Here is a 27695-nt window from a genome sequence, read left to right as displayed (position 1 = left end):
ACTATCCGTGTTCATCTTCTCTGGCTGCAAAAATGGGAATTATTTAGGAATGTTTAAAGATCTACTAATAAAATGAGTCTAAAAGAGGCGGCATTATTGTGGAAGGGCGGTGAAATGGGAAACGCGCTTTGCGTCCCCCCCTGCGCGTCCGTACCCCGGCGGGCCAGGAGCGTGCTGCCGCGCGCAGCCGGGCTCCATGGCTCCAAGTGGAAAATTCCTTTCCGCCGAGCCCGGATTGTGGTTCAACAGGTTTTAGTCCCGGCCCCTTTACTTGTGTCAGTGCAAAAACTCATCCCTAGGGCATTTGTTTAGATCACATGGGCAAGCGTATAAAAATGGATCCTGCCTGCCCGGGCCAGTTACCACCTGCAGCAACCGCGAGCGCCCGTCGCCGGTGCCCGGCACGCCGGAGAGCAGCGGGAAGCGCAGCCCGGGGGCTCCTCGCCGCGAGCCCCCCGCCCAGGTAACCACCGCGGCCCCTTGCAAACCTTAGCGCAGACCCCCGCAGCGGCTGGTGCCCTCGGCCCCCGTCCGCCCCACGGCCCCGCTGCCGGCCGGGCCCCGCTGGGCGGTGCCGAGGGGCGCGGGAACGGCGCCGGGAACGGTGCCGCCGGGCCCAGGCGCACCCGGAACGGCGCCGGGGCAAAACGCGCGTTAGTGCAGAGCTGGAGGGCGCAGAGCGCGGAGACGCTCCTGCCTGCGGGAAGGCAGGAGGCGCCGGGGGGGAAAAGGCCCCAAAGCCCGGAGATGCGCTGGGCTTTCCGCAAAGGGATGGAGCCAGCGAGTGCATCGAAGAAACTTGGATGCCACCCACGGCTTCTGCAGCTTTTTTTGGACGGCGATTGCTTGGGCGCAGCTCAGCACGGTTTTGAGGCGTCCGTCCGCCTTCCTGCCCAGAGGCAGAACCGGTTGCAAACCGGGTCCTCGAAAGCTGCAGGGACGGGGTTGCAGAGAGGCTCCCTCTGCAGCGCCAGCTTTCCCCCTCCTGCGCTCTCCATCCCTCATCCCTACTGGAGACAGTTGCTTGGAAACAGATTCTTGCTGCCTTGATTTGTAGTTATTTTCTGAACGCGGCGCCGTGCCGGCTCCGGGGCTGCCCGGGCGCCGCGGCTCGCTGCACGCTCCAGGCGGCCGGCCGGCCTTCGGCAGCCTTGCGGCGTGCTTTTGCACCGCTCCCCCAGCAAGGGAGCCAGGAGCAGAGGGAAGCGGGAAGCCACGGGACGCGCTGCTCCAAGAGGAGCTTTCCCCAAATAGAGGCTTTTCACGGCTTCTCGCAAGGCGTCAGCAGCTCCTGATGCTGCACGAGGCCGTGAATCCCGCCGGCCGGCGGCGAAGGCTTCGTGCCGATGCTGCAGCCCTCCCCGCCAGCACCGGGGCTGCCGTGCACCCGCAGAAACTCCCTGGCGCCGGCAGGGAAACAGCTGGACAGACGGCCGTGAGCTGCTGTTTCCTACAGGCACCACTCCCTGCACCAAACACTTTGGTAAATCCCACGTGTCCCAGTTGGGGGATCCAGGTATCCCGGACACGTGGCCCGAGGCCTCGGATTTTGCCCTGAGCAGGTTTGCAGGTGCCGAGGGCGGATCTGTCTGGGATGCTCCAGATGTTCCTTAGCCCTCCGCTGGGGCACAGGGGGGATAGGCACACCGCCGGCGTCGTGCAGGAATACACGGCTCCTTTGGGGTTTAAATATTGATGAAGTGTCGGATGAACCGCTGAGGCTCCGCAGCGGTATCAGTGGCAGGACGAGCCAGCGCCGTGCCGTATCAGGTGGCAGCATCGCAGCCCCGGGAGAGGGATCCGCGAGCGGAGCTGGGCCGCGCCGCGGGTGCGAGCGTTGCGGTGCGTTTGCAGGGAGCCCCCCGCCGGCCCCCTCCCCTGCAGCGCTGCGGGGCACGGGAGGAACGCTGGAGAAATGCTCTTTTCGCTTGTTTTACGCCTTCCCCTCTCCTCCACACCGACGTGGGCTGCTTCTCGGACTCTCATTCCCAATCCGCTCCCATCCCAAAGCGCTGGCAGCTCCCCTCCGCCATCCCCGCCGCGACACCTCTCGCAGCGCGGGAGCCTTTTCCCCGCTCGCCTTCCCCACCGCCGTCGGGTCGGGCTTCTGCGATTTTTGCAAAGTCCTGGTTGGATACTTCTGTCTCCTGCTGGGCCCAAACGGATATTAAGTCCATAAAAACGGTTTGTCCAAGACGCCGTCTCCTTCCCGGGCTGGCCAGCGTGTTAGGCAGCCTCAGCGGTGGGAGAAGGCAGAGCTCCCCTGGCGCTGGGCTTTCCCGGCACCGGGGTCTCGGAGCCCGCGGGAAAGCCGCCCGGGAAGGAGAGCAGTTTGTCGGAGCAGCAAGGGCGCTGCCTCCCCACGGGAAACGCAGCCCCGAGCTCCGGGGAAGCCGGGCCCCACGGTGCCAGGCCCTCGCCCGCCAGCCGGACTCTGCTCCGGCGGGACGTGCGCAGGCAGGTTGACACGGAGCCGGGGGAAGGAGGGGGAGGTCTGGCGGCACGGCCTCGCGGGAGCTGGCGGCACGGGAGCCTTTGCCAAAGCAAACACGCCGGAGGGCTCGGCGCACGGGGTGCGCGGGAGCGCGGGGAAGGCGCCTAGCCCGAGGGTAAGGTGCAGCGATTCGAGCTCCGCGGCGGCGCCCTGACGAGCTTCCCGGCTCGGCCGGCGCCCGCAGCGAAGGGGGAAGCTTTGGGCGTCGATGGCGGTGGCACGGGGGGAACAGCCCCGGCAGCAGGATGCGAGGATGGGAGGCAGAGCGGCACCGGCGCCGGGACGCAGGGAGCTCCAGCCAGGCCAGCACTTGCCTACCTGAAGGCTTTCTGTGCTCCAGGCGTTGGGGTGGTGATGTGCGGGGGGGGTCGGCAGCTTTGGGGGGTAAATCCTACTTTGGGGCATTTCCACAGAGCCTTTCCATCATCTCCTTTCAGAACCTGCCCCGAGAAAGAGATGGAAACCCAAGAGAAAGGTCGCCGCGGCGTGAAGATGGCAGCGATGGCACGCAGCCTGTAAGTACGCGGCGGGGGCTCCCGGCCCCTCCGGCGGTGCTGGGCGGTGCGGCCGGGGCTCCGGGTTCGGGCGGCGCTTTCCCCGGGTGCTTTCCCCGGGCACTTTGCTCTTTGACTCCTGTTCGCCTCGGCGCGGAGCGATGCGTCGCTCTGCCGCCAGATAAGCCAGGTAAATCCCCGCTGCGCCCGGCGCGGCTTCGGGCACTGCAAGGAGACGCGCTGGGCACTGCGGCCGCGGGACCGTCCCGGCAGTACCAGCCCCCGGGGTCTGCACAGCACCCGGCCGCCTCGCCAGCGAGCGGTGCGCGGCCTCGGCTCGTCCCAGCCCCTCAGACCCGCGGGCTCCGCGCATCCGCTGGCGGCTCCCTGCCGTCCGGAGGCCCCGCATGAACTTTGCTCAGGTGCTGGGGATCCGCGTGCCGGGCGCCGCCGGGGGGGTTGGCACCGCCAGCCTCGGCAGGGCTTTGCCTGGCTCCTGCCAGCTCCGGGGGCAGCAGGTGAGAGGCAGGGGAATTGCGGGAACGCAGAGGGAAAGGGGAGCGTTTTGCAGCCCGGCGCCCTGCGGAGCGAGCGGCTCTGGAGGGGTTTGCGCTCCTCGCAGCGCCTCCGGCCCCGTTTCCCTGCCCACTCGCTCCTTAGGGAGGCGGCAAGCGGCAGCCGCTTTGCTCCCTGCCTTGCAAAGCCGCCGGTTCGATCCTGCCCTCGGCTCTAGCTGCACCTGGCGGCGGCGGGGCCACGCACCCTCCTCGCCGGCCCCCTGCCCGCTGCAGCCCCCCTGCCGCCCGGCCCCCCCGGCGCCGGCTCTCTCCTCCTGCCTGGGCACCGAGTGGCGCAGGCACGGCCCTGCTTTAGCTGTGCAAGCGCAGGAGTCCGGGTGTTTTGACCGAGAGTCACAATTGTGCTTTTGTTTTGCATAAAAGCGGGGGGGGGGGTACGGGGGGGACGGACATTCGGGAATTCGGCTGACCATGAAGCTGCCAGGAACTTTTTATGCCACAATTAAACACCTGCTACGACAGCGCAAATAAGCCAAATCATGCGGCTGGCAAACAAGCTTTCCATGTTCCTTCCCCGTGAGCCACTCGAAGAGGAAAGCTAAAAGCTGCAGCTCGGCGGCTCGCAGCCTCCGTTCCAGCCCGATGCAGGGAAATAAATAGCGTTCCCGCGAGGCCGGCAGCTCCCTCGCAGGCTCGCGGCCCCCGCGGGCGCAGCGGCAGCGCTGCGAAGCAGCCCGGGCCCGGCTGCAAAGCCTAACGGACCCCCCCTCCCCGGCTTAGCGGCTCCAGCTCCTTCTGCTATGGAGAGAGAGATCCCCGTCCTGCGAGTTGGGTGAGGCTGGCACGGGGGCAGAGGAGCGGCGGCGGGGGCCGCGGCCGGGCCGCCGGCGCGAGCGGGCTGCCAAGGCGCGAGGGAGGCGAGCGCCGGAGCGTTGACGCTGCCTGACGCTGCATTGCATCAGCGCCAGCCCCGCGAGCCGGCGAGCGGCACGGCGGCAAGGCCCGGCGCAGGGGGAGCAGGGGGCCGAGCTTAGCCCGGGCAGGCACAGGGGAGGGGGGAGAAAAGCAGGCGAAAGCCTCGAGAGAGAGGACAGCGAGGCATCACATGATGCGGATATACGGGGTCAGCGCAGCAGGGCCGTGCGGCGAGCGCGCCGCGCGCCTTCCCATCAGCCGCGCTGCGAAGATGACTCTGAGTTTTCGGTCTCCGGCGCGGCCCCGGGGCTGGCAGTGCGGGGGGCCGGGGCAGCCCGGGGGGTGCCGGGGGTCCGAGGGGGAGGAACGGGGCCGCGAGGAGCGTCGCAGCGTGGCCGTCAAAGGCAGTACCGCAGCGCGGCCTGCGCTCAGCAAGCACCCGGCACGGGGCGGCTCTGCCCCGCGTAACACAGCCCGGGGGGGACGGTGGGGGGCACCTCGCCCAGGCCCCTCTTTCTCCCCCCCCCCCGGTGCCCGCGAGCAGGATGCGGGAGGGAGGCGCGGGGGCAGCGCGGGGAGGGCGAGGGCCGGGTGCGGGGGACAAGGCGGGCAGGACGGGGACCGTGCAGGGGAGGATGGGGGCCAAGCTGGGGGTCCCACGCAGGGGGACGGGGCAGCAGGGGGGCAGGTCGGCTCGGACCCCGCAGCGCCCGGCTGCGTCGCCCCCTCCTCCCTCCCCCCGGTCCCCGGCAGCCAATGGGCGGCGGCGGGGGGGGAGGGGGCGGGGCCTCTCCCGGCCGCTTGTTTTTTGTGAATGAAAGGCGGGGCGGGCGCGGCGCGGCCCGGACTGCAGCGCGCCTCTCCGCGCAGCGCAGCGCTCCGCGCACGGCTCCGCGCAGAGCCAAGCAAGGCAGGGCAGGGCGCACGGCTCCGCGCAGGGCTCAGCGCAGCGCAGCGGGCCGCGGATGCGGAGCGCGGGGCCGCCGCGCCGCCGGCATGGGCCCCCGCGCCCCAGGCCTTGAGGCGCGCAGCGCGGCGGCGCCGCGGCGCGCAGAGCCGAGCCGCGCAGCCCGCACCGTGGCCATGTCCGGAGGGGCGAGCCCGGCCCCGGCCCCTGGGAGCCGCCGCTTCGTCTGTGTTGGTGTAAGTACCGCGGGGCGCCCGCCCGGCCTCCCCCGCTCCGCCTCCGCGCATCCTGCCCCGCCGCCCCGGCCTCAGCGAGGCTCCCGGCGCAGCGCCGCCCCCTTGCAATGCACCCCCGGCCCCCTGGCAATGCCCCGCACCCGGGTCCCCGTGCTCCCGGGCCCTTTTGCAATGCTCCGCACCGGGCCCCGGTGCTCCCCGATCCCCTTGCGATGCTCCGCGCCGCGGCCCCGGTGCTCCCCGATCCCCTTGCGATGCTCCGCGCCGCGGCCCCGGTGCTCCCCGATCCCCTTGCGATGCTCCGCGCCGCGGCCCCGGTGCTCCCCGGCGCTCCCCGGCCCCCTTGCGATGCCTGATGCCCGGCCCCGGGCCCCGGTGCTCGCCGGCGCCCCGATGCGCGGGCGGTCGGGCGCGGTGCGGGCCCTGCGCTCCCGCTGCCCCCGCGCACCGTCCGCGGAGCGGCCCGACCCCGTCTCTCCCCCCCCCGCTGCTGTCAGGGGAGTCCAGGAGGTGCCGCGTTAATTCGGTGCCTTCCTGCCGCTCCGGAGCGTTTCCCCCCTTTCGGGGCTCCCCTCCCCTTGCGGGAGATGCGGGATGGAGGATTTTTAGCCTCGCAGTTGCTAGGAGACGGCTCCCGGGGTGATTGTGCAGTTGCCTTGGCAACCGGCGACTGGGCAGCCTGGAAAGAGCAATTTTGGGTTCTCCTGGGCGGTGGGGGGGACTTGGGTGCTTGCGGTTTGGGGGCGCTGGGGGAGCTGCCGGGGCAGGGAGGCCGCGCCGGGGGCTCCCCCCGCTCCCGGGGAAGGGCCGGTGGAGGGCTTTCAGGAGGGGGCCCGGGGGTCCGGGGGGCTCCGGGGAGCCGGCAGCCCGCGCTCGTGCGGCCTCCCAGCTCTGCAGGAATGGGAGCCGTCCCGGGGACGGGGGCTGTGGCGGGAGAAGAGGGGCAGCAGCGGAGGTGCTGGCGTGCTGCTGCCCAGCTTGTCCCTCCGGAGAGGTTCGGCTGCCCCCGGGGCCGATGTCTGGCGGAGGGCAGGCTGCACGCCGCCCCCGCCGCCGGCGGACTTCCCCAGCGGACTTCTGCTTTATTTGGAGCGTGCATTTTGTGTCCGCTTTTCCCCCTTCTCCCTACTTCCTCTCCTCGCTGGAGGCACTCTGATCCTATTAGGATTTAGCTCTTAATTCCCTCATGGCACTGGACTTTCTGAGCAGGCTTCCCGGTCCCCCATGCACAGGCCGGACTCCCCGCGCAGGGCAGATGTCCGAGGTCCCGGCACCATGGGGACCTCGGTGGCGAACCGCCGTTGTCTGCTCTGGGTGCCTTTGCCCCACCGGCTTGATGAACTCGGCCGAACTGGGAGCACAGCTTGCCCTAAAAATAACCACGGAGAAGCTATCCCAGCAAGCCCGCAACGATCCTCCAGCCCTGCAGAGCAAAGCAGCTCCCTGGGGTGCCGGGAGGAGCCGGAGGGGGGAGACAGCAGGCTGGCCGGGAAGGCAGGGGGGTGCTTGAGATGGGAACAAACCTCCAAGGACTATTGGGGGAGGAAGCAACCTATTCCGGCTCCCTCTTGCCGTGCCAGCCGTGCCTGAGCCGGAGGAGGCTGATAAACCCCCCTGGTGCTTTGCAACGCCCTCAGCGGGCAGCAGCCCCCTTTCCAAAGGCGGCAGAGGCCGGGGCTGGTGGGCACAGCTACTCGGAGAACTTCTGCCTTGGGACTGGCCGATGCCTAAGCGCAGGCACCCAAAGCAACCGGGGCTTATGCCACGCGCCTTTGCCGTTGCTGGCCCGCAAGGCTCCTGGCCCGATCCTGCGCGATGCTGAGCCCTCTCACGTGCCAGGTCCCCCAGCTCGTGGAGCCAGGTGTGCTCAGAGAGCTTGCGCACGGGAGGGAGGTGCTAACATTGGAAAGTCCTTGCCACGCTTCCCGTGCAGGGAGCTGCAGCCGTGGTCCCCGCGTGCAGGTCTCGGTTGCCATCGTTACTGGATATTTTCGCTCACTGAGCCTTTGCGCTGGTGGTTTATTATAGCAGCTCGGGAGGCCTGTGCCAGGAGGGGGTGACAAGGGGGAAGCGATCTGCCGCTTTGGGAAGTTCAGAGCAATTGGGCTGGGCTTTTTATTCCTCTCCCCTTCCCACAATCTCCTCCCTCCTCTTCCTCCTGGAAACCTCATAAATCCCGGGCTTAATGCTGCGAGGAGTTAACTCGGGCTCTTTGGGGCTCTGGCTTGCCATGTGTCTCTGGGGCTCTGAGCAGGCAAAGGTGCTACTCCCGAGGGGGCCGCCAGGCGGGCGCGCGGGGCTCGGCGCGAGCGTGGGGCACGCCGCCCGGCCGGAGAGGTGCCCGCGCTCGGCGGGGGGGTCTGGAAGCTTTGCTTGAACACGCTGGAGGGGAGGAAAGGGGATGGAGGAGGAAAGCAAGCCTCGGCTCACATGGACGAGCATGAGCCGGAGAGACGGGAGAGGGAGGGGGGTCGAATCAGACAGGGCTTGTGTCTGCGAGCGCAGGCAGAGCAACCCATGCTGCCGCGAGAACATTAAATTTTAAAGGGAGCTTGCTTGGCGTGCGTGCCGGGAAGGGGTGGGGAGCTGCAATGTGCCCGGGGCCGGCGCCGCGGAGCTCCCCAGAACATCGCAAGCGCCCTGAGCATCCGCCCACGGTCCCTCGGGGACCCTGCGCGAGGGAAGCCCTGGCTGGGCTCCTGGGTCAGCTCGACCCCCTCGGCATCCCGTCCCATCCCGAACAGCCTCCCGGCTCGTGCCTGACCGCCGCTCCTGACCCCCTTCTCCCTCTGCAGGTCCCAATTAATGGATTCTGACATGGATTATGAGAGGCCAAACGTAGAAACTATCAAGTGCGTCGTGGTCGGGGACAACGCGGTGGGCAAAACCCGGCTCATCTGTGCCCGCGCCTGCAACGCCACGTTGACCCAGTACCAGCTCCTCGCCACCCACGTGCCCACGGTGTGGGCCATCGATCAGTACCGCGTTTGCCAGGAGGTAAGGGATGCTCCGGAGCGGGGATGCTGGGGGCGAAGAGGGACCGGACGCTTGGTGTGGGGAAGGATGCGGGAACGGCTCTGCTCACAAATCTCCCCTGGGGGCCCCGGGGCGGTGCAGTTAGATCCTCCCTGCCCAAAACCAGGGCAAGGTGCAGGACGTGCCTCATCTCGGCTCCGCTGCTGGGAGAACTGTAAATCTCTCTCCATGCCCAAGCCCAGCGCAAGGCGGGAGAGCAGCCAGAGCTGCCTGGAAGTCCTGTCTCGCAGAGCTGGGCCTGTGCGACCGGACTCAAGAACTGGGTGGCGTTTCTGTTCCCGCAGGTGCTGGAGCGCTCCCGGGATGTGGTAGACGATGTTAGCGTGTCCCTGCGGCTCTGGGACACCTTTGGCGACCACCACAAGGACAGGCGCTTTGCTTACGGGAGGTAGGGAAGAGGCAGAGCCTCGTGCTGCCACGGGGAAGAGGAGGGAGGGCAACGGAGGAGCTCGCTGGGGGGCCACCCTTCGCCGAGCTGGACCTCACCTCTCCTTTCCTCTCAGGTCGGATGTTGTGGTTTTGTGCTTCTCCATCGCCAACCCGAACTCCCTGCACCATGTGAAGACCATGTGGTACCCAGAGATCAAGCACTTCTGTCCCCGCGCTCCCGTCATCCTGGTAGGCTGCCAGCTCGACCTGCGCTACGCCGACCTGGAGGCCGTGAACCGGGCACGGCGGCCCTTGGCCAGGTAGAGACGTGGCGCCTGGGGCTGGGCTGGGGCGAGGCTTAGCCCTGCCCTCGAGGAGGTGGATGGAGGAAGAGGGAGCCGGCGCTGGCTGTGGGCGCCGATACGGCAGCAGTGTACGGGAGCAGGGGGACCGGCAGAGATTGCCTGCCTGCGGGGAGGCTTGGGAAGGGAGGGATTTGGGGGGAAACATGGGCACGGCAGGAAGGAGGCAAGAAACAGCAGGGGATTTGGGGAAGGAGGGCTCTCATGATGCCTGTTGTGCCCCAGAGGTGCTGATGCCTGCTCAATGCTTTCTTCTTCCTGTGCCTTCATTACCTCGTAATGATGTGTCATCATTCACAGAGGTCTCCTTCTCCTTTTCAGGCCGATCAAACCTAATGAGATCCTTCCCCCAGAGAAGGGGAGGGAGGTGGCCAAGGAGCTGGGGATCCCCTATTACGAGACGAGTGTGGTGGCCCAGTTTGGCATCAAGGACGTCTTTGACAATGCCATCCGTGCCGCCCTCATCTCCCGCCGGCACCTGCAGTTCTGGAAGTCCCACCTCCGCAACGTGCAGCGGCCCCTGCTGCAAGCCCCCTTCCTGCCCCCCAAGCCTCCTCCGCCCATCATCATCGTCCCAGACCCTCCTTCCAACAACGAGGAGCATCCGGCCCACCTGCTGGAGGACCCGCTGTGCGCAGACGTCATCCTGGTGCTGCAAGAGAAGATCAAAATCTACGCACACAAGATCTACCTCTCCACCTCCTCCTCCAAGTTTTACGACCTGTTCCTCATGGACCTGAGTGAGGAGGACCAGCAGAGCGTGGCAGGGCACGGCTTCGGGGGCGCCGTCACCACGGCCGCCGAGCGGATGCTGCACCAAGAGGAGAGGCACCACGCGCGGGATTTCCTCCTCCGGGCTGCTAGTTTTGACATCTGCGAGAGTGCCGAGGAGGCCGGCTCCGGCCAGCGAAAACCGTGCCTTAGAGCCTCCACCAGTGATGGGATCCTGCGGGGCAACAGGTATGAGAACAGGGAGCGTGGGCTGCGGCGGGGAAGGGATCTCTCCTCTTGGAGTCGGGCCTTCATCAGCATCCAGGAGGAGATGGCGGAAGACCCCCTGACCTACAAGTCTAAGCTCATGGTGGTGGTGAAGATGGACGCTTCCATCCAGCCGGGTCCTTTCCGGGCTGTGCTGAAGTACCTGTACACGGGGGAGCTGGACGAGAACGAGCGGGACCTCATGCACATCGCTCACATCGCTGAGCTGCTGGAGGTGTTTGACCTCAGAATGATGGTGGCCAACATCCTCAACAACGAGGCGTTCATGAACCAGGAGATCACCAAAGCCTTCCACGTCCGGAGGACCAACCGGGTGAAGGAATGCCTGGCCAAGGGGACTTTCTCCGGTACGCCTGGGCTGACGGGGAGGAACCTGAGGGGAAAGCGTTGCTCGAATGGAGGAGCTCATGCTCCTCGAGGGAGGGACGCTGGGCTCCTGCCTCAAGAGCCGGTGTGAGCCGGGGAGTCTCCGCCGCTCTGGCCTCGTGTGGACAGCGTGGTGCCCTTCGCTGGGGCACCATCCCGCACCGCGGAGTGGCCTGCGGAGCTTTATCACCCCGGCATCCTGCAGTCGTTAGGTGGCTCGTATCTGACGGAGGTGGTGTATCTTAGTGTGGTCCTGGGCAGCGGTGCTCATTCCCTCCTGGCCCCCCGGGACCCGATCCCGGAGAGTTCAGGGCTCCGAGCTCCCAGCTGCATCCATCAGTGGGATTTCTACAGTTTTTTTTTTTTATTATTATTATTTTTACCAGAAAGTGTGGCGGCAATGCCCCATTCCCTAGGGCTTCCTGCTCTCCAGCCCCTTTGACAGCTCTATTTATGTGAGGCCAGAAAAGGCGACTTCATTTCCTCCTGGGGCCAGATATGTGCAGGGCTGTCTGATTTATGAGGAGAAACGCCCCGTTTGTAGGACTTCCCCGGCCCTGGGCTTCCGCAGAGAGCCCGCGTGCCCCGCGGTGCGGCGTGCCGGCTCGTGCCGCGATGCTCTGGGGCAGCATCGCCACGTTTCGTGGCGGCATCCCGGCGGGATGTAGACATCTCGGCATCCCTCTGGCTGAATCCCTTTCATGAGGACGGACCTGGACGTGTTCAAGGAGGAACCTCGTGGAGGCGAAACCCTAGTTTGGGGGCAGAGAGCAGTGTAGCAGGGCGGGAGGTCCCTGGCCGCCGTCCTCCTTGCGCGGAGCTTGGGCAAGGTGCCTGATGGCTTGATTTCCCCTTTGCTTTAAAATGCATCACGGCACCTGCTCCTTGGGAAAAATCCCCCTGAAAAACGGCGCCTATGGAGCCCGGCTGGAGGGGGGAGCCCTTCCCTCGGAGCCGACGGAGGGGCTGGAGGAAAGCAAGCTTTGGGGCAGATTGCAGAAGGGGCCACCAGACTCGGCCCTTGCCTCTGCCGGGCTGGGGGGGGTGGGTGTTTGGTGGAGGGGGACGGCGAGCACCCGCTAGCCGTGCCTGTGCCGTCCCCAGATGTCACCTTTGTGCTGGATGACGGTGCTATCAGTGCCCACAAGCCCCTGCTCATCTCCAGCTGCGACTGGATGGCGGCGATGTTCGGCGGTCCCTTCGTGGAGAGCTCCACCAACGAGGTGAGGGGGGGGGGGGGGGGTCGCGCGGGCGGCCCGGCGGGGACGCGGGGGGCCGGGGTGGCCGCGGCGGTGACGGCCGGTGCCCGTCTTGCAGGTGGCGCTCCCTCACACCAGCAAGAGCTGCATGCGGGCCGTGCTGGAGTACCTGTACACGGGGCAGTTCAGCTCCAGCCCGGACCTCGACGACATGAAGCTCATCATCCTGGCGAACCGCCTCTGCCTGCCGCACCTGGTGGCTCTCACCGGTGAGTCGAGGTGGGGATGGGAGAGGTGTCCTGGGCAGCAGGGATGCTGGCCACCTCCTTGCCGTGGGAAGTCACGCGTCCCGCGAGGATGCTGCTGGGAGAAAAGAGCCAAAAAGTGCCAAAAGAGGTCTTTTCCTGACCCAAAGCACTCCGTTTGCCCTTGGCCAGAGCTTGGCGCTCTCGCGGCCGCTGGCGTTGTGACAAATGCCATGTGTCCTCGGAGCCGTGGCAGGAGCCCCGCAGGGCAGGTGGCCTCAAACAGGTCCAAAGTGCCATGCCGGCATCCTAACGCGCGCGTGCACGCGTGTGTGTGTGTGTTGTGCCACAGAGCAGTACACGGTCACGGGGCTGATGGAGGCGGCGCAGATGATGGTGGACATCGACGGGGACGTGCTGGTGTTCCTGGAGCTGGCTCAGGTAGGGATGGCGTTGGGGGCCACCTTGGGGAGCGCCGCGCCGTGCCGCGCCGTGCCGCGCCGTGCCGTGTCGTGCCGTGCCGGCTCTGACGCGGCGCCGCCGGGGCTCCATCTCTTCCAGTTCCACTGCGCCTACCAGCTCGCCGACTGGTGCCTCCACCACATCTGCACCAACTACAACAACGTGTGCCGCAAGTTCCCCCGGGACATGAAGGCCATGTCCGGAGGTGAGCGCTGGCGTCCCCGCCGCGGGGGGGGGGGGTCCAGGGGGTCCCCTGCTCCCGGCTCTGCCCTCACCCCTCCTTGCCTCCCCCGCAGAGAACCAGGAGTACTTCGAGAAGCATCGCTGGCCGCCGGTCTGGTACCTGAAGGAGGAGGACCACTACCAGCGGGCGAGGAAGGAGCGGGAGAAGGAAGACTACCTCCACCTGAAGCGCCAGCCCAAGAGGCGGTGGCTCTTCTGGAACGCCTCCTCCTCCCCGTCCGCCTCGCCTTCCGCGGCGGCAGCCACGGCGGCCTCCTCCTCCTCCTCCTCCTCTTCTTCCTCGGCCGTGGTTTGAAAGCCTGCCCTTGCCCTTGCTCCGGCGGCGGGGAGGCGTCCAAGGACCTTCCCGGTGCCTGGCGGAGCGGACACCAGCAGCTCCCCCCCCCTCGAGGAGCCAGAGCAGGGGCCCGGAGGGACCCGGACCCGGCTCCTCGTGCCCTGCTGTCGCTGCGCCGGAGGCGGCGCGGGGCTGCCGGCGCGCTGGAGGATCGGCAGGGACGGAGCGGCAGGAGAAAGTCACGTTTGCAGGAGCACGAGGGGGGTTTTTGCTTGTTTGCTTGTTTTTTTTTAAACACTGACGGCGTGAGGAGGAAGAAACCCGTTCTGGTTCCGCTTTAAGTTCAGACCAGAAGCTGCAGGATTTGTCCCGTTTTGTCTCGCCGCTTCCCCTCGCTGCCCCTCGGACACCCCGGCCCGCCGTGGCGGCGGTCCCGCGCTTCCCAATTGACTTGCTTGCGAGCGAGCGGCCGCTTTCCCTCTGCCGTCCCCGGACTGCCCCCGGCACCCCGCCGGCTCCAGGCTCCGCACCCGGACTAAGGCTGGATGCTGCTTTCCTGTGCGCGGGAGCCGAGGACCAGAGCCGTTTCCCCGCGCGGGCACGTCTCCTCCGGGAGCGCCGGCGGATGCTGCTTTTCCCCATCTGCCGGTGGGGTGCGGAGGAGCCGCAGGGGAAGGAGCCCTCTGCTCCCTGCCCCTTCCCACGGAGGCTCGGGCCGCAACGCTTCCGCAGCGGTAGGAATCCCCCAGTGCGACCTCTCCAGCGTTCTTTTTTTTTAAAGAAAACTTAAAGCAAAAAAAACAAAAAAACAAAACCAACCACCCTACGCCAGAAAGCGAGCCCCAGGCCCCCGGCTTGCGGTTTCAGCCTGGAAGGCTCCGTTGTAATAAATGGTATTTTAAAAGCCCAGCGTGGTCCCTGTGTGTTTCGGAGGAAGCAGGTGGCCCCCGGGAAGCTCTGGGCTCCCCCTGCCTTGTGCCCTGACACCCGCCTGAGCTCGGGGCAGTGCCAGCACCTCCTGGTTAGTGCTCCAGGGACAGCGGAGAAGCGTAGTAAAAAAAGCTCCCTGCTAAGAGCGAGAGGTGGCTTTACCATCAGACTAACTTTGCATGTTCCACCTGTGTCATCGTAGGTGCGCAAGTTGTATCACGCAGTAGGTCCCTGGCGGGAGACAGCGGCAGAGCCGGGGGACAGAGGTGCCCATCCTGCGGCGACGCCGCCGGGGCTCTGCGGGACCCTGAGCCCAGGGCAGGAGAACGGGAGGGACGCAACCCCGTTAGCCAGAGGAGCAGGCGAGCGCGTAAAGATGTTTCTAGGCAGCCCGGCTGCTCCTGACCCTGCTCCCTCCCTGCGTTTCTCGTCATCGAGCCTGGCCTTGGTAGAGCACTTTGAAGTCACTCATTTCACGTGGTCCTCAGCCACAGGCGTGGGCACGAGGTTATAGATCTACCCAGCTTAAGAGCTCAGTGGTTTTGCGCTTAGAAGCATCAGCAAGCAGGTAAGACAGCAAGGCTTTCGGTTGGTTCTTCCCTCTTCAAGGCCGAGCCGCCGTGTTCCCTGCTCTTGGCCTCGCTCCTTCGTGTGCGTGTTCCTGCAGGCGCAGCACCAGGGCGCTCTTGGGCAAGGAAATAAATGCCTTCCTGCCGTGCCGCGCGCCTCCCTTGCCGCGGAGGCATGTTCGGGCTGTCCCCGGACAGGACTCTTGCCGCTGTGCAGAGCGAAGCCTTCAGCAAGGCACTCGGCTTTCACCGCCCCCTTTGCGATCGGGTGCCAAAAGCGAGAGCGAGCAGGCAGCACAGCGCTCTTCTGGCAGGTTAGAGAAAGCCCCGTTTGTGAAGTTACTACAGGTCTTGAGACATTACGAGTGTACAGACCAATTCAGTCCTCCTAGTCTGGCTCCTCCAGAGCTGGCAGGGGGCTCGAGGGAGCGTCCTGGGGCAAGCAGAGGCCGTTTCTCACTAAGCACTGCATGGATTTGCAACGCAGCTATAGGAGAACAGAGCCCTGGTTTGGTGCAGCAAAACCAAGGAGCACCATCTGCACCTGGGCAGCAGCTTCATTAGAGGCCCACCACATACCTTGGCCACCGGGGCTTCGAGCAGCCCCCCCAAAACCTCAGCCCTCCGCAACCCCTGGCTCAAGGGACCTAGATTTCAGTCTCCTACTACTGCAGGCAACTAATGAGCGTGGGACTCACGGCATAGGTGATAAAAGCAGATTCCAGGTTTGCTGCTGAGGATTTTCACGCACACAAGCATCACTGGCGATTAGGGACAAGGACTGCTCCCAGCAGGCAGCACAGTCTCTGAAAGGATGCCAGGGTTGTAGAGCACCATAAACCCGACAGGCCAGGTCCACAGCTGGTGCAAGGCCAAAGGCCTAGTCCTACTCATTTGGTATCCACTGAAACCCAGAAAAGACCATCGTCAGCATTATGGCAAAGTATGGGGAAAAAAAGAGATGAGAAATCAGGAGGATTTTTTAAAAGTTTATTCTTCCTTCATAAAGAGATGTAAAAAAATGGAAACTGGCTGGGCCAGCTCTGTATAAAAACACAGTCATGCATAGTAAAAAAACAATCCTATTTTTATATTAGCTTTTAAGTTAATGTATGTACACGTTTACAATTACTAAATAAATACATAAATACAAACAGGCTGCTTGCGTTATATACTCATCGTTTTTTTAAATGCTGACGGAAGTTGTGGGGGAGGGAGGAGAAGGGATGATGGCAGGAGGGACGGGAGGCTTGTGTGTCTGCTGAGCAGACCTGCGCGCAGCAAGGCTGAGCCCCAGAAGCCAGAGAGGAGCTGGCAGATGCCCCCCGTAACTTTCTTAAGGCGTTGCGGGAAGTCCCCGTGGGCTGGGCTGTACCACTCAAAACATTTGGCCAGTTCAAGTAATGGGGTTTCACAGCTAGGAGAAGTTGTCCCTGAGCTTTGTGCAAGAGACAAAGCAAGGACCAGTGTTTGAAAGCAGCAGTCCATCTAGGTAGAAGATGGATGGATGGTACCCACAGCCGCACTCGGACCTCAGCGCGTTTATTCTTCCATGCCAGCTGGAGGCAGTGACAGCAAAGCCACTTTATGGCTAGGGGAGCAAGAACTAACCAATTTGGCCAAGGTCAGACAGGAGATGTGAGAGGTTTCTGACACAGTGCTGGTTTGTTGCCCACGCTCCTGCTTGTGCTCGAACAACTAGCTCACTTTCTCCCTGCGCTGATCCTTTTCCTAGACAACTCCAGGGATCACAGAGCAAGTAAATCATCCCCACTCTCCCCTCAAACTCCCGTTTCAGAATTATTTCTAACAGCAAGCAGAACCACTATGAATACAAGTCAGGCGAGAGCTTTTAGAAAGTAACCCAGGAATCCAATTAATGTTTGCCTGCCAAACATACAGCATTAAGTTTGCTGGCCGGCTTAGAGATGTTCTACAAGCAGAAGCCATAACATGATGCCAGGAACCCTGAGAAAAGGGTAATCCAGTTAAAAATCACAGCAGACTCCCACATCATGTAAAGACCCTCTCTATGCTAATCCTGAAGATGTCTGTGTAGTACCAGTGCTTCCAAGAGAGACAATTGCACAGGCTCCTTGGAACAGTTTTAGGCTCTTTGCATTGTCCTAGTGAAATCAAAGAGTCTGTTTGGATTTCATAAGAAAGCACCTGATATTGAGCCTGTAGCTTCGGCAGAGAGGGCCACAAGGCTTGTAATTTCACAAGAGAATGGACTCCTCCAGGCTCAGCTGAACTGTTCAACAGTTTCATGAGAACAAAGCTAACAAATCTATGAAAAAAATGCAACTCAAGTGTTTAGAGGTATTTATGGCTTCAACTTGAAGTAGGAAGATGCAGTGCCCGTCCTGCTCCTCAGCTTACTTCTTCATACTGGTAAAAGCCCTGCTGAATGAGACGGAAGGAGATGTCCCCTGCAACACCTCCAAGATCGATCCGGTCCAGGGTCTCCAGCAGCATGTTGACAGAGGCCTTCATCCCTTGTCTGTTCTGCCAAGTGTTAAGCATCTGGAAGAAGGGCTCCAGCGAATACCTGTCGTTCATCTCTGCGAGAGCAATGTCATTCTCCAGCAGATCAAGGGCTCGGCCATACCTCTTCCAGTCCTTGTAGGGTACTTCTCGGGCAAAGATGTCAAAAGAGCGTCGCAAAACTAGAGCAAGAAGGGAAAAGCTCTGAGGACAGGGTAGAGCATGGTCATCTGGGCCAAAAAGGATTTTCCCAGAAAGCCTGCAGGCTCGTCCCACTCTCTGCCCTCCAGCCCATCCCCCAGGGCCCTCAGCACCTCCAAACTCGTCGTGCCCAACACTTACGAATAACGGGGTCTTCTCCTTGCACCGGAACTAGTTTCCTCCTCACATTCACACCAGGACACATTGGCATCGCCTACCGGAAAGACAACACCATATAGTACCCGCAGCAAGCACCTGGCACAAACACCCAGGCAGTAAACAGCTGAAGTGTAACCACCTTTCAGAGGCACAAACTTCAACTGCTGCAGCTCCAGAAGCAGATCTAGCCTGGAAATGGAGGAGCTGAGCCAAGAAATGCTTCCTGCAGCCAATGAGCCCGATGCTGTCCCTAGGTGCCATTAAAAGGGAGTGTGGAGACTATCTCCTTCTCTCCGAGAGCTGTTGGGGCAGGCAGGATTAGACCGGGAAGGGGTGTACCCTCTACAGGAGGCCACCGCACTCCAGCGGGACAAACATCATTTTATGGCGCTGGGATCACAGCACACCACAAGCAGGGGAGAGCTTGCTAATGGATGCCAAGCATGGAGAGAAGAGCTCAATTTTAGAAAGTAACCCCAAAACCCAATATCAGTTCAACATTTGCTCAGTATCAGGTGTTAAACCTGCAGAGTCCATCTGGCAGCCAGCTGCAATACTCTGCAACAACAGGAGGTTTTTGCCATCCTGACTACTACTGCTCCTGATAAAGAGCAAAAAAACAGCTGGACCCAGAACAAGGATAAGGGAGCCTCACCTAAGACCCCTCACCCTTCTCAGTGTGGAAAGCTCGATCCAACCCTGGAAGCTCACAGTCCAACCAGCTTGGACAAAGTAGAGGCAGCACAGTAAAACATCAGACCTAGGCTAAGCATAAATGAGCAGAGGCATGTTTCACATACATCCAACGCTGGAGCACCGGGAACAACTGAATCCGGTCCTGTAGAAAGCAGCTCCTGCTGCTGATCCCGAATGACCTGTTCATTGCGAATGTTGTCCTGCATCCCCAGGCCCCCCCAAGCACACCTCCTCAGCCGCAACATGATGCAGTCCTGGGGTGGGAGAAGGAGAGAAACACAAGCCAACTGAGTCTTGCAGTCTCAATTCCTGGGAGAGCAGGGCTCACAAAAGCCCCTTAAAGGCTGCTGCGAGGGGACTGCTTTCAGGGCTCTCATTTACTGCGGTGGCATCCACCTCATCAGGGTTTTGAGGGTTTGGAAACATCAGGCAAGAGGCTGGATCTGAAAGGCTTGTTCATATCTGTCCTCTGTGCAGTCTCAAGAGCAGTCACTGTCCCAGAGCTTCCTCCCAGGAGGGAAAGTGGCCCTGACCCACAGCTGAAGGAAAGCTTGCTTCCTCTTCTCCCTTCAGCTGGAATTGCAGGACATGGGCTTGCAGGAGGCCAGAGCCATCTCCATTATGGCACAGGCCTCCCCTTTTACTTGGTATTCCCAGCCAAGGTCTTTCAGTTGGCTGGGCATGTTTGTGCTTGCACCTCCACTGGGGCAGCAGTAAGAGCATCAGGGAGAGCGTTGCAAGTGCTCTGCACATTGCAGGACACTACCCGAAATCCTCTTCCACTTGGCCAGCTCTACCAGATTGCTGCAGGGGCAAGACAGAGGCCTGTCCCCACACTCCTACAGCCTTTCTGGGAGTTACAGGCAAAGTGGAGAGCAGATGGTGTGAGGGATCTTGCCCCAGCCCTGCAAGCAGAGTTGCCATCCCCCCAGGGCACAGCAGAACAGCTCACCACCACACTGGAAGATTTCCTCCTCAGGTCTCTCCCATCACCTGGAAGGGAAAACAGCACTGTGATCCCACAAGGCAGGTCTCTCTTCCATCCATCCCCTCTAGCCACCCACTGTACACCCACGCAGACTTCACAGCCTGCACAGCAGGGCTAGCGCTCAGCCTTGCCAGGCCGTTGCATGGCCAGGGCTAGCTCTTTGGGGCTCCCCCACGCTGTTGCTCCATGCATGCAAGTGCCCACACACCCAGCACTCACCTCCATGCGAACAGTGGCTGCAGCAGCATTTCCAGAGGCAGATGGCCAGAAGGGCAACCACAAATAACACAACCACAATGATCACGATCATGTTCTCTAAAGCAGATAAAATAAGGTGTGTGGGGAGCTGCTACTGGTTTCCTTAACAGCAGCAATTCACATCTCCTACCCTCACCCCATCTTCCCTCCTCCAGCAGCCCAGCACTTACGCTGGGAGCTGGGGAAGGCATCTGTGGGAGGACCGCACTGGAGGTCGCTGTGTGGCGTGCAAGGAGCCCTCTCCACCTCGCCCTCGGGGCACCTGGGAAAGGGGCAGACAGACACAGCTCAGGTGCTGGGGCTCCTCGGACAGCCCCATCCCTCCCAGCATGGCCCCCGGCCACCACCCAGGAGGGGCCCACCACATCCCCCAGCACCAGTGCCACACCACCCGGCTCACCTGGCCTGACACTTTTGGCACATCTCACAGGGGTGGTCTGGGGAGCAGAAGGTGCCGTTCTTGCAGGCACACTGCGTATCCTTGGTGGCCTTGCAGGGACTCAGCTGAACTTGATCTGAAGATGACAGGAGAGCCAGCTCGACCCGAGCATCTCCACTTCACCAGGGCAGCACCTACACCTCACCCCGCGGCCAGTGGCTCCAGCCTTATAGGGAACTTGGTCCTTCTGCTGACCACCCCCCTTCCTTTGTAATGGGGTTAACAACCTAAGCTGTCCTACAAGCCTGGGGAAGACCAAGTCACTCTCTGGTGTAATGATTCAACCAGAGGTTTCCTCCCTACCCTCTCCTACCCCGTGCAGCAGGCAGCTGCTGCCCCAAACCCCCCAGTGCCCACGTGCTGCAGAGAAAAGCACTGCTTGCATTAAAGCTCCACCAGAGGCCAATCGTAGAGAACAGCCTACAAACGCTGCTGGAGCAGAACTACCCCATGAGCCCAGATCCTAGCAGCCTTTGCTGAAGGTCTTGCACTCAAGTGTTGGACAATGACCCAGTCGGCCAAGGGACTCTGTATTGACTAGACACGTAGGTCTGGCATAAGTAGCTGCACCAATTCAAGACCCAGTAGACTCCCTGAATCCTGACCACTCACAACGTGAGCCACTCTTTGGAGATGATGCAGGCAACTGTGCTCTTAAATAGAGGTCTCTGGCCAGCTGAACCTAGGCCCATGCTGTCAGCCAGCATCAGCTCCTGGAGGGCACGACACACAGTCTCTCCTAGAAACACAGCCCAGCTTCATACCTTCCCTACATGTCCGACAGCCAAGGCACTTGGAAAAGTCATTAGGGTATTCGATGTATTCATCTTCTTTACACGGCAAACACTTGCTGGAGCCATTTTGCACTTTACAGGGCTCTGCAACATAGGTACCTGCAAGAAGAGGGGGTTGAAGGAGGAGAAAGAAAGGGCATATCAATGAACAGAGCATAGGATGGAGATGTCTTTGCAGAGAGGGAGCAGATTCTGTTGTCAGCGAGGTTAAAAGGCAAAACTGGAACCATCAAAGGGAAACATTCACATAACGAGTCCTTAGATCACAGAACTCAGTCACAGAGGTTGAGACCTCCACTTTGGAGAGTGCATTAAGGGGGTTAGCAAAGGACATTCTCAAAAAGCATCATTTAGAAAAGGTGCAAAAAGGAATAAAAGTCACATGCTTCAAGGCTCCAGCTAGTCTTGAGCTGTAGAAGAAACTCTCATCCCGAGGAGGAGCAGTCTCCTCCTCAAGCCACGCTGCACTCCACAGGCTCTCAGCCTGGTGCATCACAGCTAAAATATGGGACTAGAGGACCAAAAAGTCAGTCCAGTCTGGCAGGGTTTTTGTAGCTGCTTCCCTGAAACAGCAGGACAGAGACCACTGAGGGACGAGCAGGGACTCATGCTGTTGGGAGCTGCTTCGCACACGCCCCACCAGAGAACCAACAGTTCCTGGTCAACCTTTCTGGCACTGAGAGCTGCCGGACCAACAGCTATTGCATAAAGGTGCTCACATCCCCCAGCATGCAAAACAGGAGTGTGCAGCCAGTGGAGGATGAGAGCAACAGCCTTCTCCTTTGCCCTCCCTGCACTGTATTCTGGGTGCAAGGGGAGCAGAGGAGAGCTGGAGAACGGGCTTACTCCTCGTGAGGAGCAAAGACAGACAGGCTCTGCACACAGAAACGAGGAGAAGCTGCATACGGCGTGAAGTTTGAGAACATCTTACCTGCCGGGCACTTCTTGCAATAATGATCTCCATCTTGAACCTGGTAAAAATCTTCCCTTCCCCTACTTAAGTCCAAGTGATCCAAATTGTCCCTTCTATCCAGTGCTACTGCAACAGTTCCCCAAAACGCTTCCTGTTAAAAATTCAGAAAAACCTGGGTTAAAAAAAAAAAATCCCTAAGAGACACAGAGCTGTGCTACAATCTGTGTGCCACTATTGAGAGACCAGGTAGGAGACAGATAGGTGAGCAAAGAGCTCAGGTGAGGATCTTAGCAGTGTGGTCCTGCACTGTCTGCACGGCCTGGAGCAACCTGCTTATTGATTTAGCACTTCAGAGCCAGGGCAGCACTGGACAGGCGGATTGGGGCAGGAGCCAACAGCATCTCACTAGCAGATTAGTGAAGCACAGATATGGGGACCTGGGGTTAGAGGTGGAACTAGTCACCCTGTCTCGGACGCAAGGGCCAGGCTGGTTCTGGAAGGAAGCAAAGGGATGGTCAGGGCCGCTGGATAAGTGCCATGGGACCGTAAAAGCCAAGAGGAGTGTGCAACAACAGCCAGAGAAGATTTGGACAGCGTGGCCAGGAGTTTTAGACGGGCGGGTGGATAGATGCCACATATCAGATGTGAGCGGAGGCAAGCAGTAAGATTTGGACAGCTTGCCTACTCGAATCCAGCAGGCGCCGAGTCCACAGGGCAAAGGAGGAGGGAGGAGGGCAACAGTTGTTCTGCCCAGCGTGCTGAGGCAAAGGAAGGAGCGGAGCACCCGGGCAAGCTCAGAGCTGCTAGCCATGCTGAGCTCAGCTTGGCTGCCAAACATCCCCTTGACGGAAGCGAAGGGTACTTCCCGCCCCTTAGGAGAGGTGGTTGTTTCCTGGCAAAACAGCGGGAGGAGGTTTGCAGAGGGATTCCTGTATGCCAGGGTTATCAGCAAGGCGAAGGCTTACTAACATTTCCTTAGGTTAACATCAGCTCTCCCTTCCTTCCCCAATGTCTGAGCACATGAACCAACCAAGAAAGCCAAATATCGCTGCATGGGGAGGGAAGAGGAACAGAGCGGGTGTTTGTGGGGAGGAAGGCAGCCGCGTGTCAAGGCTGGTGCTTGCCTCGCTGTGCCCACAAGGAACAGCGGGGCTGCTTCTGCCTTGTGGTCTTCCAGAGGACAGCACAGCCTTGAGCGTTTCCGTGTTATCCCCTGTATCTCGCTGAGGATCAGGAAGCCCATGGCCCCGTTTCCTCCAGCTCGCTGCACACCTTTCTGCTGGCTCAGCTCCTTCTGCATCTGCTCGATCGCTCAAGCCACGGAGGGACAAGGCTGGATGGGAACGGCCACTCACTCCATCATGGTTTTGGGTGCACCCTGACTTCTGGCTGTGAACACCAGCCCTGTCCCAGCACGAGACAGGACCGCTCGGCACTGCGCCCAGCGCTTCCTAGCACAAGTTAGCACTGTCAGGAAGCAAAATGGACATCAACAAGCCTCCGTCCCTCACCTCAGGCCTCTGTCCTTCTACCTGGCTTTGCAGAGAGGGACAACCCCCTCCCATGCCGTGCATGGAGCGGCACGACAGTGACAGTGCAGCAACAGCAATTTCCCTTTCCACTTTCACACTCCAAGCCAGCCTGAAACCTGCCTCTTGAAACAAATATTTCTTCTATGAGTCAGAAGCTGCCTCAGAAGAAGGCGGAGACAATAGAAACCCGCGGTACGGAGTCCGCCGAGTTAGCCCCACCACCTCCTGAGCCACATCCCCTCCTCCTCCTCCTCCGGCAGCCAGGCTGCCAGCGCTCTGCAAGGAAGGGCGTGAGCGCAAAACCAGCTGCAGCAGGTTTGATGGTCTCAGCACAGCACCCGCAAACAACTTTCCCCAGATCGGCCGGGTCACGAGCTGCGGCTCCCCTCTGCTACCTCCAGAGACGGTCCGTCTCCCCCGGCACGCCACGACGAGGGACAAACCCCCCCGCCACGGCCAGCCTGGGCATACGGCCACCGCCAGACCTTGGCTTGGGGGAATTGCAGGAACCCTGCAATGGTTCCTCCACCTCCTTCAGAGCAGCTGCATTAGCGTTGCCCAAGTTTTAGGTAACGAACTTCATCGGGAACTTGAACTTCCCACCCCCCCTGGGGTGTCAGGGCTGCTTAAAGAGCTCTGGGTAGCTACACAGTTAAGGGCAGGAAGCAAGAAGGGGAAGCTGGACCTCGGTGCAGGGCTGGGATCCTAGAGCTGACACGCTGCTGATTCAGACAGCATGGAAAGAAAGCAAAGAAACTCAAAGGCTTCAAGCAGACAAATATCCCAACTGCGAGAAAGAGCACGAATACAGACTAGCAGCTCTATAGCATTTGGGGTTCTGCAGAGTAAGGGTGCAGATCTCCCGATGGCTGCCTCCCAGAGCCTGCAAGTTTATAAAGTCCTTTTGCATCCAACTTAGGAGACAACTCTTGCTTTTCCAGTCACAAGTTGTTTTATCCTCTGCAGTTCTCAGGGCTTTACCCACTCTGGTCTTGAAAATCTCTGAGGACAGAGACCGCACAGCCTCCCTGGGCAACATGTCCCACTGCCCGACTGTCCTCAGGGGCAAGGAAGTTTTCCTGGCAGGCCGTGAAGGCGATCACAGCAACAACATCTGTTGTTTCAAAAGGCCCCTCGGGCACAGGATTTCAGTGCTCTCCATGAGCTTGCACAAGCGCACGATAAGGTTATCAGCCCACACCACCTTCAAAAGCAAATGCAGTTCAAGTACATCATCCCAACACAGAGAGCCATTTGCAGGTAGGAATCTAACCTATTAGTTTTGCAAAGCACCAAGATAAAGCAGCCTAGGAGCCACGGGGCAAAAGGTGGCCTCAGTTTTACAGTCCAGGAACAGGCAAAAAGGGGTTCAGTGAGAGCCACTTTCGTGCCCACAGCAGAGCCTGGACCCTGCACCCTCCTGCTCCAAGCATGTGTCTTGCGATGCCTCCTGCCAGCTCTTACCCTTGTCTGCTCCAAAACACTGATAACCAGAGGCCAGACACCACCACAACATACCTTGGCCCTGGAGAAACCCAGTCCAGCATCCACTGCAAGGTGCTAACAGGACACTTTCAACCAGCACTAACTTCACCCTAGGATTATGATAACCTCTAGACCTGGTCCTCCCTGCCGGCAAATCAGTGTGGCGATCTGGGGGCAAACCCACATCTTCCTTAGGCTGGGTGGCTTCACCTTCAGCCCCTAATTGCACTGTTCATTTGCCAGGAGACAGAGGAACCCACTGAAAAATGGCAAAACAGTCCAAAAAAAATATTTAGCTTAAAAATGGAGAGTAGGACTCTGCCTATATCACAGAAAAGGTTTTAAGAGAAAAGCCTGGGGAGAAAAAGAAATACAGCCACACTTCAGCTTGTCCCAGCACTAGAAGACCTGCCTGAGCAGTTCCAGCACGGGCTGCTATTTTATCACTGCAAAAGCCAATTTTAAAGTAAGTTGCATAGAGAAGCCAAGTTCAACGCAAGCAATGGTATTTAAGAGTACTTTTTGCTCGTAGTGAACATCCAAAGAAAGTAACGCTGCCCCAAGGCCAAGGAATGACCAGTCACAGTAATTTCCAATATCCTCATCGACCACGAACTAAAAACCTCTTTTTATTCAGTCTGGATGATCAGACCTGGAGAAGACTTCTGGGAAGTGCCAATCTTTGAACCTTCCCTCAGCCACCGCTGACTTCTGGTTTTCTCCTGAAGTGATCCCAAGGAAGGGATCAAACCATTACAGCAGCAGATAAACCACAAACTGAACTCCTGACCACCAAAAAGCATCTAGACAGTATTAAAAAGCATGCCAACCCTTGATCTGTAGGAAGCCACGCTCTTCATCCCAGAGCACCAACTGTATTTAAGGACTGAGGAGCAAGAGAGACACTTCAGACAACTGTTGTGCCTCTGCTCCAAAGGAATAAGTTTGCTGAACTCGGGGTTTACCCGCAGACTTTATGCGGATGGAATTTGAGCTCCTGTAAATACAGAAATTCGGAGGCTTTCTTCTTCACGAGCCCGTGGCCCGTGTCCAGGCATGATGCAACAAGCAATGGTGTGCAGAGGAAGCAACTGCAGCCATAATATCGTATGATTATCACGTGGGCATCACCAGTCCTGATCAGCTCCCCCTCCCCTCTTGTTTTTTGATTAAAAAATATATTTTTGATAAAAAAATTGATGAAAAAAGAAAAAAGAAAAAGAAAAAACCCAGTAAGAGCATGCCTGTAGGTGATGGGGTTGGTAAGGCCGTTGCCTGTATAGGCAAGTCGCAGCAAAGAGCAGGGAGATTCGAGAAAGGATCGGCAAAACTGCGGAACTCGCATAAACAACACGGGGAAGGAACTGGAGAGGACGAGGCTCTTAAAACCTCTCACAGCAAGTGCCGATTTCAGCGACAGCAATTCCGGCAGGCAAACAGCAACCACGTGTCCCAGAGCCGCTACTGCACTCGGCACGGGTGGACTCTGGCCCAATGGCAGGAATTGTGGCCAGCCTCGGGATCCTCAGGACAGGATTCCCACGGACTGCAGGCGAGACGAGGCTTTAGGTACCTCCGAGCTACAGAGCCCTCCAGCCCAAGAAATACAGCACGCGCAGGTGGGAGCTTCTGTCCTAAAAGTCACCAACGCTGAGGGGTCAGACACCCGTTGCGGAAGCGTAAAACCACGTATTCCTGCACGAGATGGCGCAGAACAGCCCACAGCTGTGCCCGGACACTTCCAAACACCCCGCCACGTTCACACGGCGCACAGCACGAGTATCCGCACAGTCTCGGTGTCGCCGCAAGATCCCGACTCGCAACGGCAAACAATGCTTGGAAGCAAAGGAAGTGGAAATCCCCTCCAGTACACGCCGTGCCGGCCGCAGGGATCCGGCCGCGACGGGGTGGCCCTCGGCCACCCCACGGCCTCGGCACCGCACACGGGAGCGCCGCGCACAGCACGGGCGCACGTGTCCAGTCCCCCACGCCCCATCGGGCTGGGAACGCGCTTCCCAGCCACATTCCCTCTGCGCTTCCGCCTCCGCCCTGCCCCATGGCTGGGTCCATACATCCCTGCTCCCCTACGAGCCTCCCAGGGAGCCCCACGCAGCCCCGGTCCCCCCAATTTGTGCAGGGGAGCCCCTCCCCATGGCCCCAGTCCCCCCAACCTGTCCAGGGGAGCCCCCCCCAAGGCCCCAGCTCCCTAATAGCTCCTGCGCCAGGTGAGCCCCCCCAATAGCCCCTGCCCCCCCGTACAGGTGAGCTCCCCATAGCCCATGGGAGCCCCCACCCCTCCCCATACAGGTGAGCCCCCCTCATAGCCCCTGTCCCCCCACCTATCCAGGTGAGCCCCCCCATAGCACCTGCCCCCCCGTACAGGTGAGCTCCCCACAGCCTATGGGAGCCCCCGCCCCCCCATACAGGTGAGCCCCCCCCATAGCCCCTGTCCCCCCACCTATCCAGGTGAGCCCCCCCATGGCCCCTGCTCCCTCCACAGCCCCCAGACCAGGTGACCCCCCCCCACCCTCTGCTCCCCCCCACCCCAGGTGGGCTACCCCCACCCCCCTCTGCCCCCCAATAATTCCCTTGAAGGGGGAACCCCCCCCATAGCCCCTGCTCCCCCCACCTCCCCCGGCCCAGGGCAGCCCCTAGCCCCCGCTTCCCCCCCCCCAGCACCCCAAACACCCCCCGCCCCGGCCCGGGACCGCCCCAGCCGCGGCGGCCCGGCCCCCGACGGCGCGGCAAGCCCGGGCATGCCGCGGCGGCAGCGGTGCCCGGTGCCCCCGGTCCCCTGCCGGTGCCGCCGTCCCCGTCCCCCCGTTCCCCCGTCCCCGTCCCCGCGCACCGGCAGCAGCAGCAGCAGCGGCAGCAGCAGGCAGCGCCGTCGGGGCGCGTCGCGCATCGTGCGCGGGGGCGGAGCGGGGCGGCGCGGCCCCCGCAAGGTTCGGCTCGGCTCGGTTCGGCTCGGCTCGGTCCAGCACGGCTCGGCTCGGCTCAGCACGACCCGGTCCGGTCCGGTCCGGTCCAGCACAGCGCCCGGCTCGGCTCCACGCGGCGCCCAGCACGTTCTCCCCACAACGGGGCCGGCACCTCGTGTGCCCGCCCTAAATAGGCACCGG

At 61.2% G+C, this 27695-nt stretch overlaps 3 protein-coding genes across 7 annotated transcripts in view; 1 reads left to right on the top strand and 2 right to left on the bottom strand.

Annotated features, from left to right (window-relative positions):
- The window catches only part of PEBP4 (phosphatidylethanolamine binding protein 4), a 62771-nt gene extending 61457 nt beyond the window's left edge, over positions 1-1314 (bottom strand). For 2 of the 3 annotated variants that reach the window (XM_067312475.1, XM_067312478.1), the window contains exon 1: positions 489-1314. The gene's annotated coding sequence lies outside the window, so the exon portion shown is untranslated. Of the gene's footprint in view, positions 1-154; positions 175-488 lie in introns of those variants that run through there. The other variant, XM_067312476.1, reaches the window with a different exon arrangement.
- On the top strand, positions 19-14029 carry RHOBTB2 (Rho related BTB domain containing 2). 2 transcript variants are annotated; one of them, XM_067312471.1, is made up of 11 exons: positions 19-463; positions 2932-3009; positions 8360-8561; positions 8885-8988; positions 9104-9289; positions 9653-10677; positions 11801-11919; positions 12014-12164; positions 12493-12581; positions 12702-12807; positions 12899-14029. In XM_067312471.1, exons 1-11 carry the CDS (start codon positions 318-320, stop codon positions 13138-13140), a joined length of 2448 nt encoding a protein of 815 aa, XP_067168572.1. In that variant the 5' UTR covers positions 19-317; the 3' UTR covers positions 13141-14029. The 2 variants fall into 2 exon arrangements, with proteins under 2 accessions (XP_067168572.1, XP_067168573.1); XM_067312472.1 differs by lacking the exons at positions 19-463; positions 2932-3009 and adding an exon at positions 5506-5564.
- Positions 14030-15597: 1568 nt separating this feature from the next.
- Positions 15598-27601, bottom strand: LOC106485705 (tumor necrosis factor receptor superfamily member 10A-like). Of its 2 annotated transcripts, XM_067312473.1 has the most exons (10): positions 27422-27601; positions 21575-21707; positions 20614-20742; positions 19811-19925; positions 19581-19672; positions 19372-19467; positions 19117-19157; positions 18269-18418; positions 17451-17523; positions 15598-17290 (listed from the first exon to the last, which is right to left on the bottom strand). In XM_067312473.1, exons 1-10 carry the CDS (start codon positions 27476-27478, stop codon positions 16995-16997), a joined length of 1182 nt encoding a protein of 393 aa, XP_067168574.1. In that variant the 5' UTR covers positions 27479-27601; the 3' UTR covers positions 15598-16994. The 2 variants fall into 2 exon arrangements, with proteins under 2 accessions (XP_067168574.1, XP_067168575.1); XM_067312474.1 differs by lacking the exons at positions 19581-19672; positions 19811-19925.
- Positions 27602-27695: the final 94 nt, after the last annotated feature.

The sequence above is a fragment of the Apteryx mantelli genome, chromosome 29, assembly GCF_036417845.1.
Source record: "Apteryx mantelli isolate bAptMan1 chromosome 29, bAptMan1.hap1, whole genome shotgun sequence".
NCBI classification, from domain to species: Eukaryota; Metazoa; Chordata; class Aves; order Apterygiformes; family Apterygidae; genus Apteryx; species Apteryx mantelli.
Note: the sequence above shows the minus strand (reverse complement) of the source record. Positions and strands in the feature narration are given on the sequence as shown.

Bases quoted from the DNA above. Each gene is read 5' to 3' on its own strand.
- RHOBTB2 (XM_067312471.1), top strand. From the start codon at position 318: ATGGGCAAGCGTATAAAAATGGATCCTGCCTGCCCGGGCCAGTTACCA. The intron at 3,010-8,359 runs GTAAGTACGCGG...CTCCCTCTGCAG, and splicing joins GCAGCGATGGCACGCAGCCT to GTCCCAATTAATGGATTCTG. The intron at 12,582-12,701 runs GTAGGGATGGCG...CATCTCTTCCAG, and splicing joins TGTTCCTGGAGCTGGCTCAG to TTCCACTGCGCCTACCAGCT.
- LOC106485705 (XM_067312473.1), bottom strand. From the start codon at position 27,478: ATGCGCGACGCGCCCCGACGGCGCTGCCTGCTGCTGCCGCTGCTGCTG. The intron at 19,158-19,371 runs GTGAGTGCTGGG...TTTCCCTTCCAG, and splicing joins CAGCCACTGTTCGCATGGAG to GTGATGGGAGAGACCTGAGG. The intron at 17,524-18,268 runs GTATGTGAAACA...TCTTTCCGGTAG, and splicing joins CCGGTGCTCCAGCGTTGGAT to GCGATGCCAATGTGTCCTGG.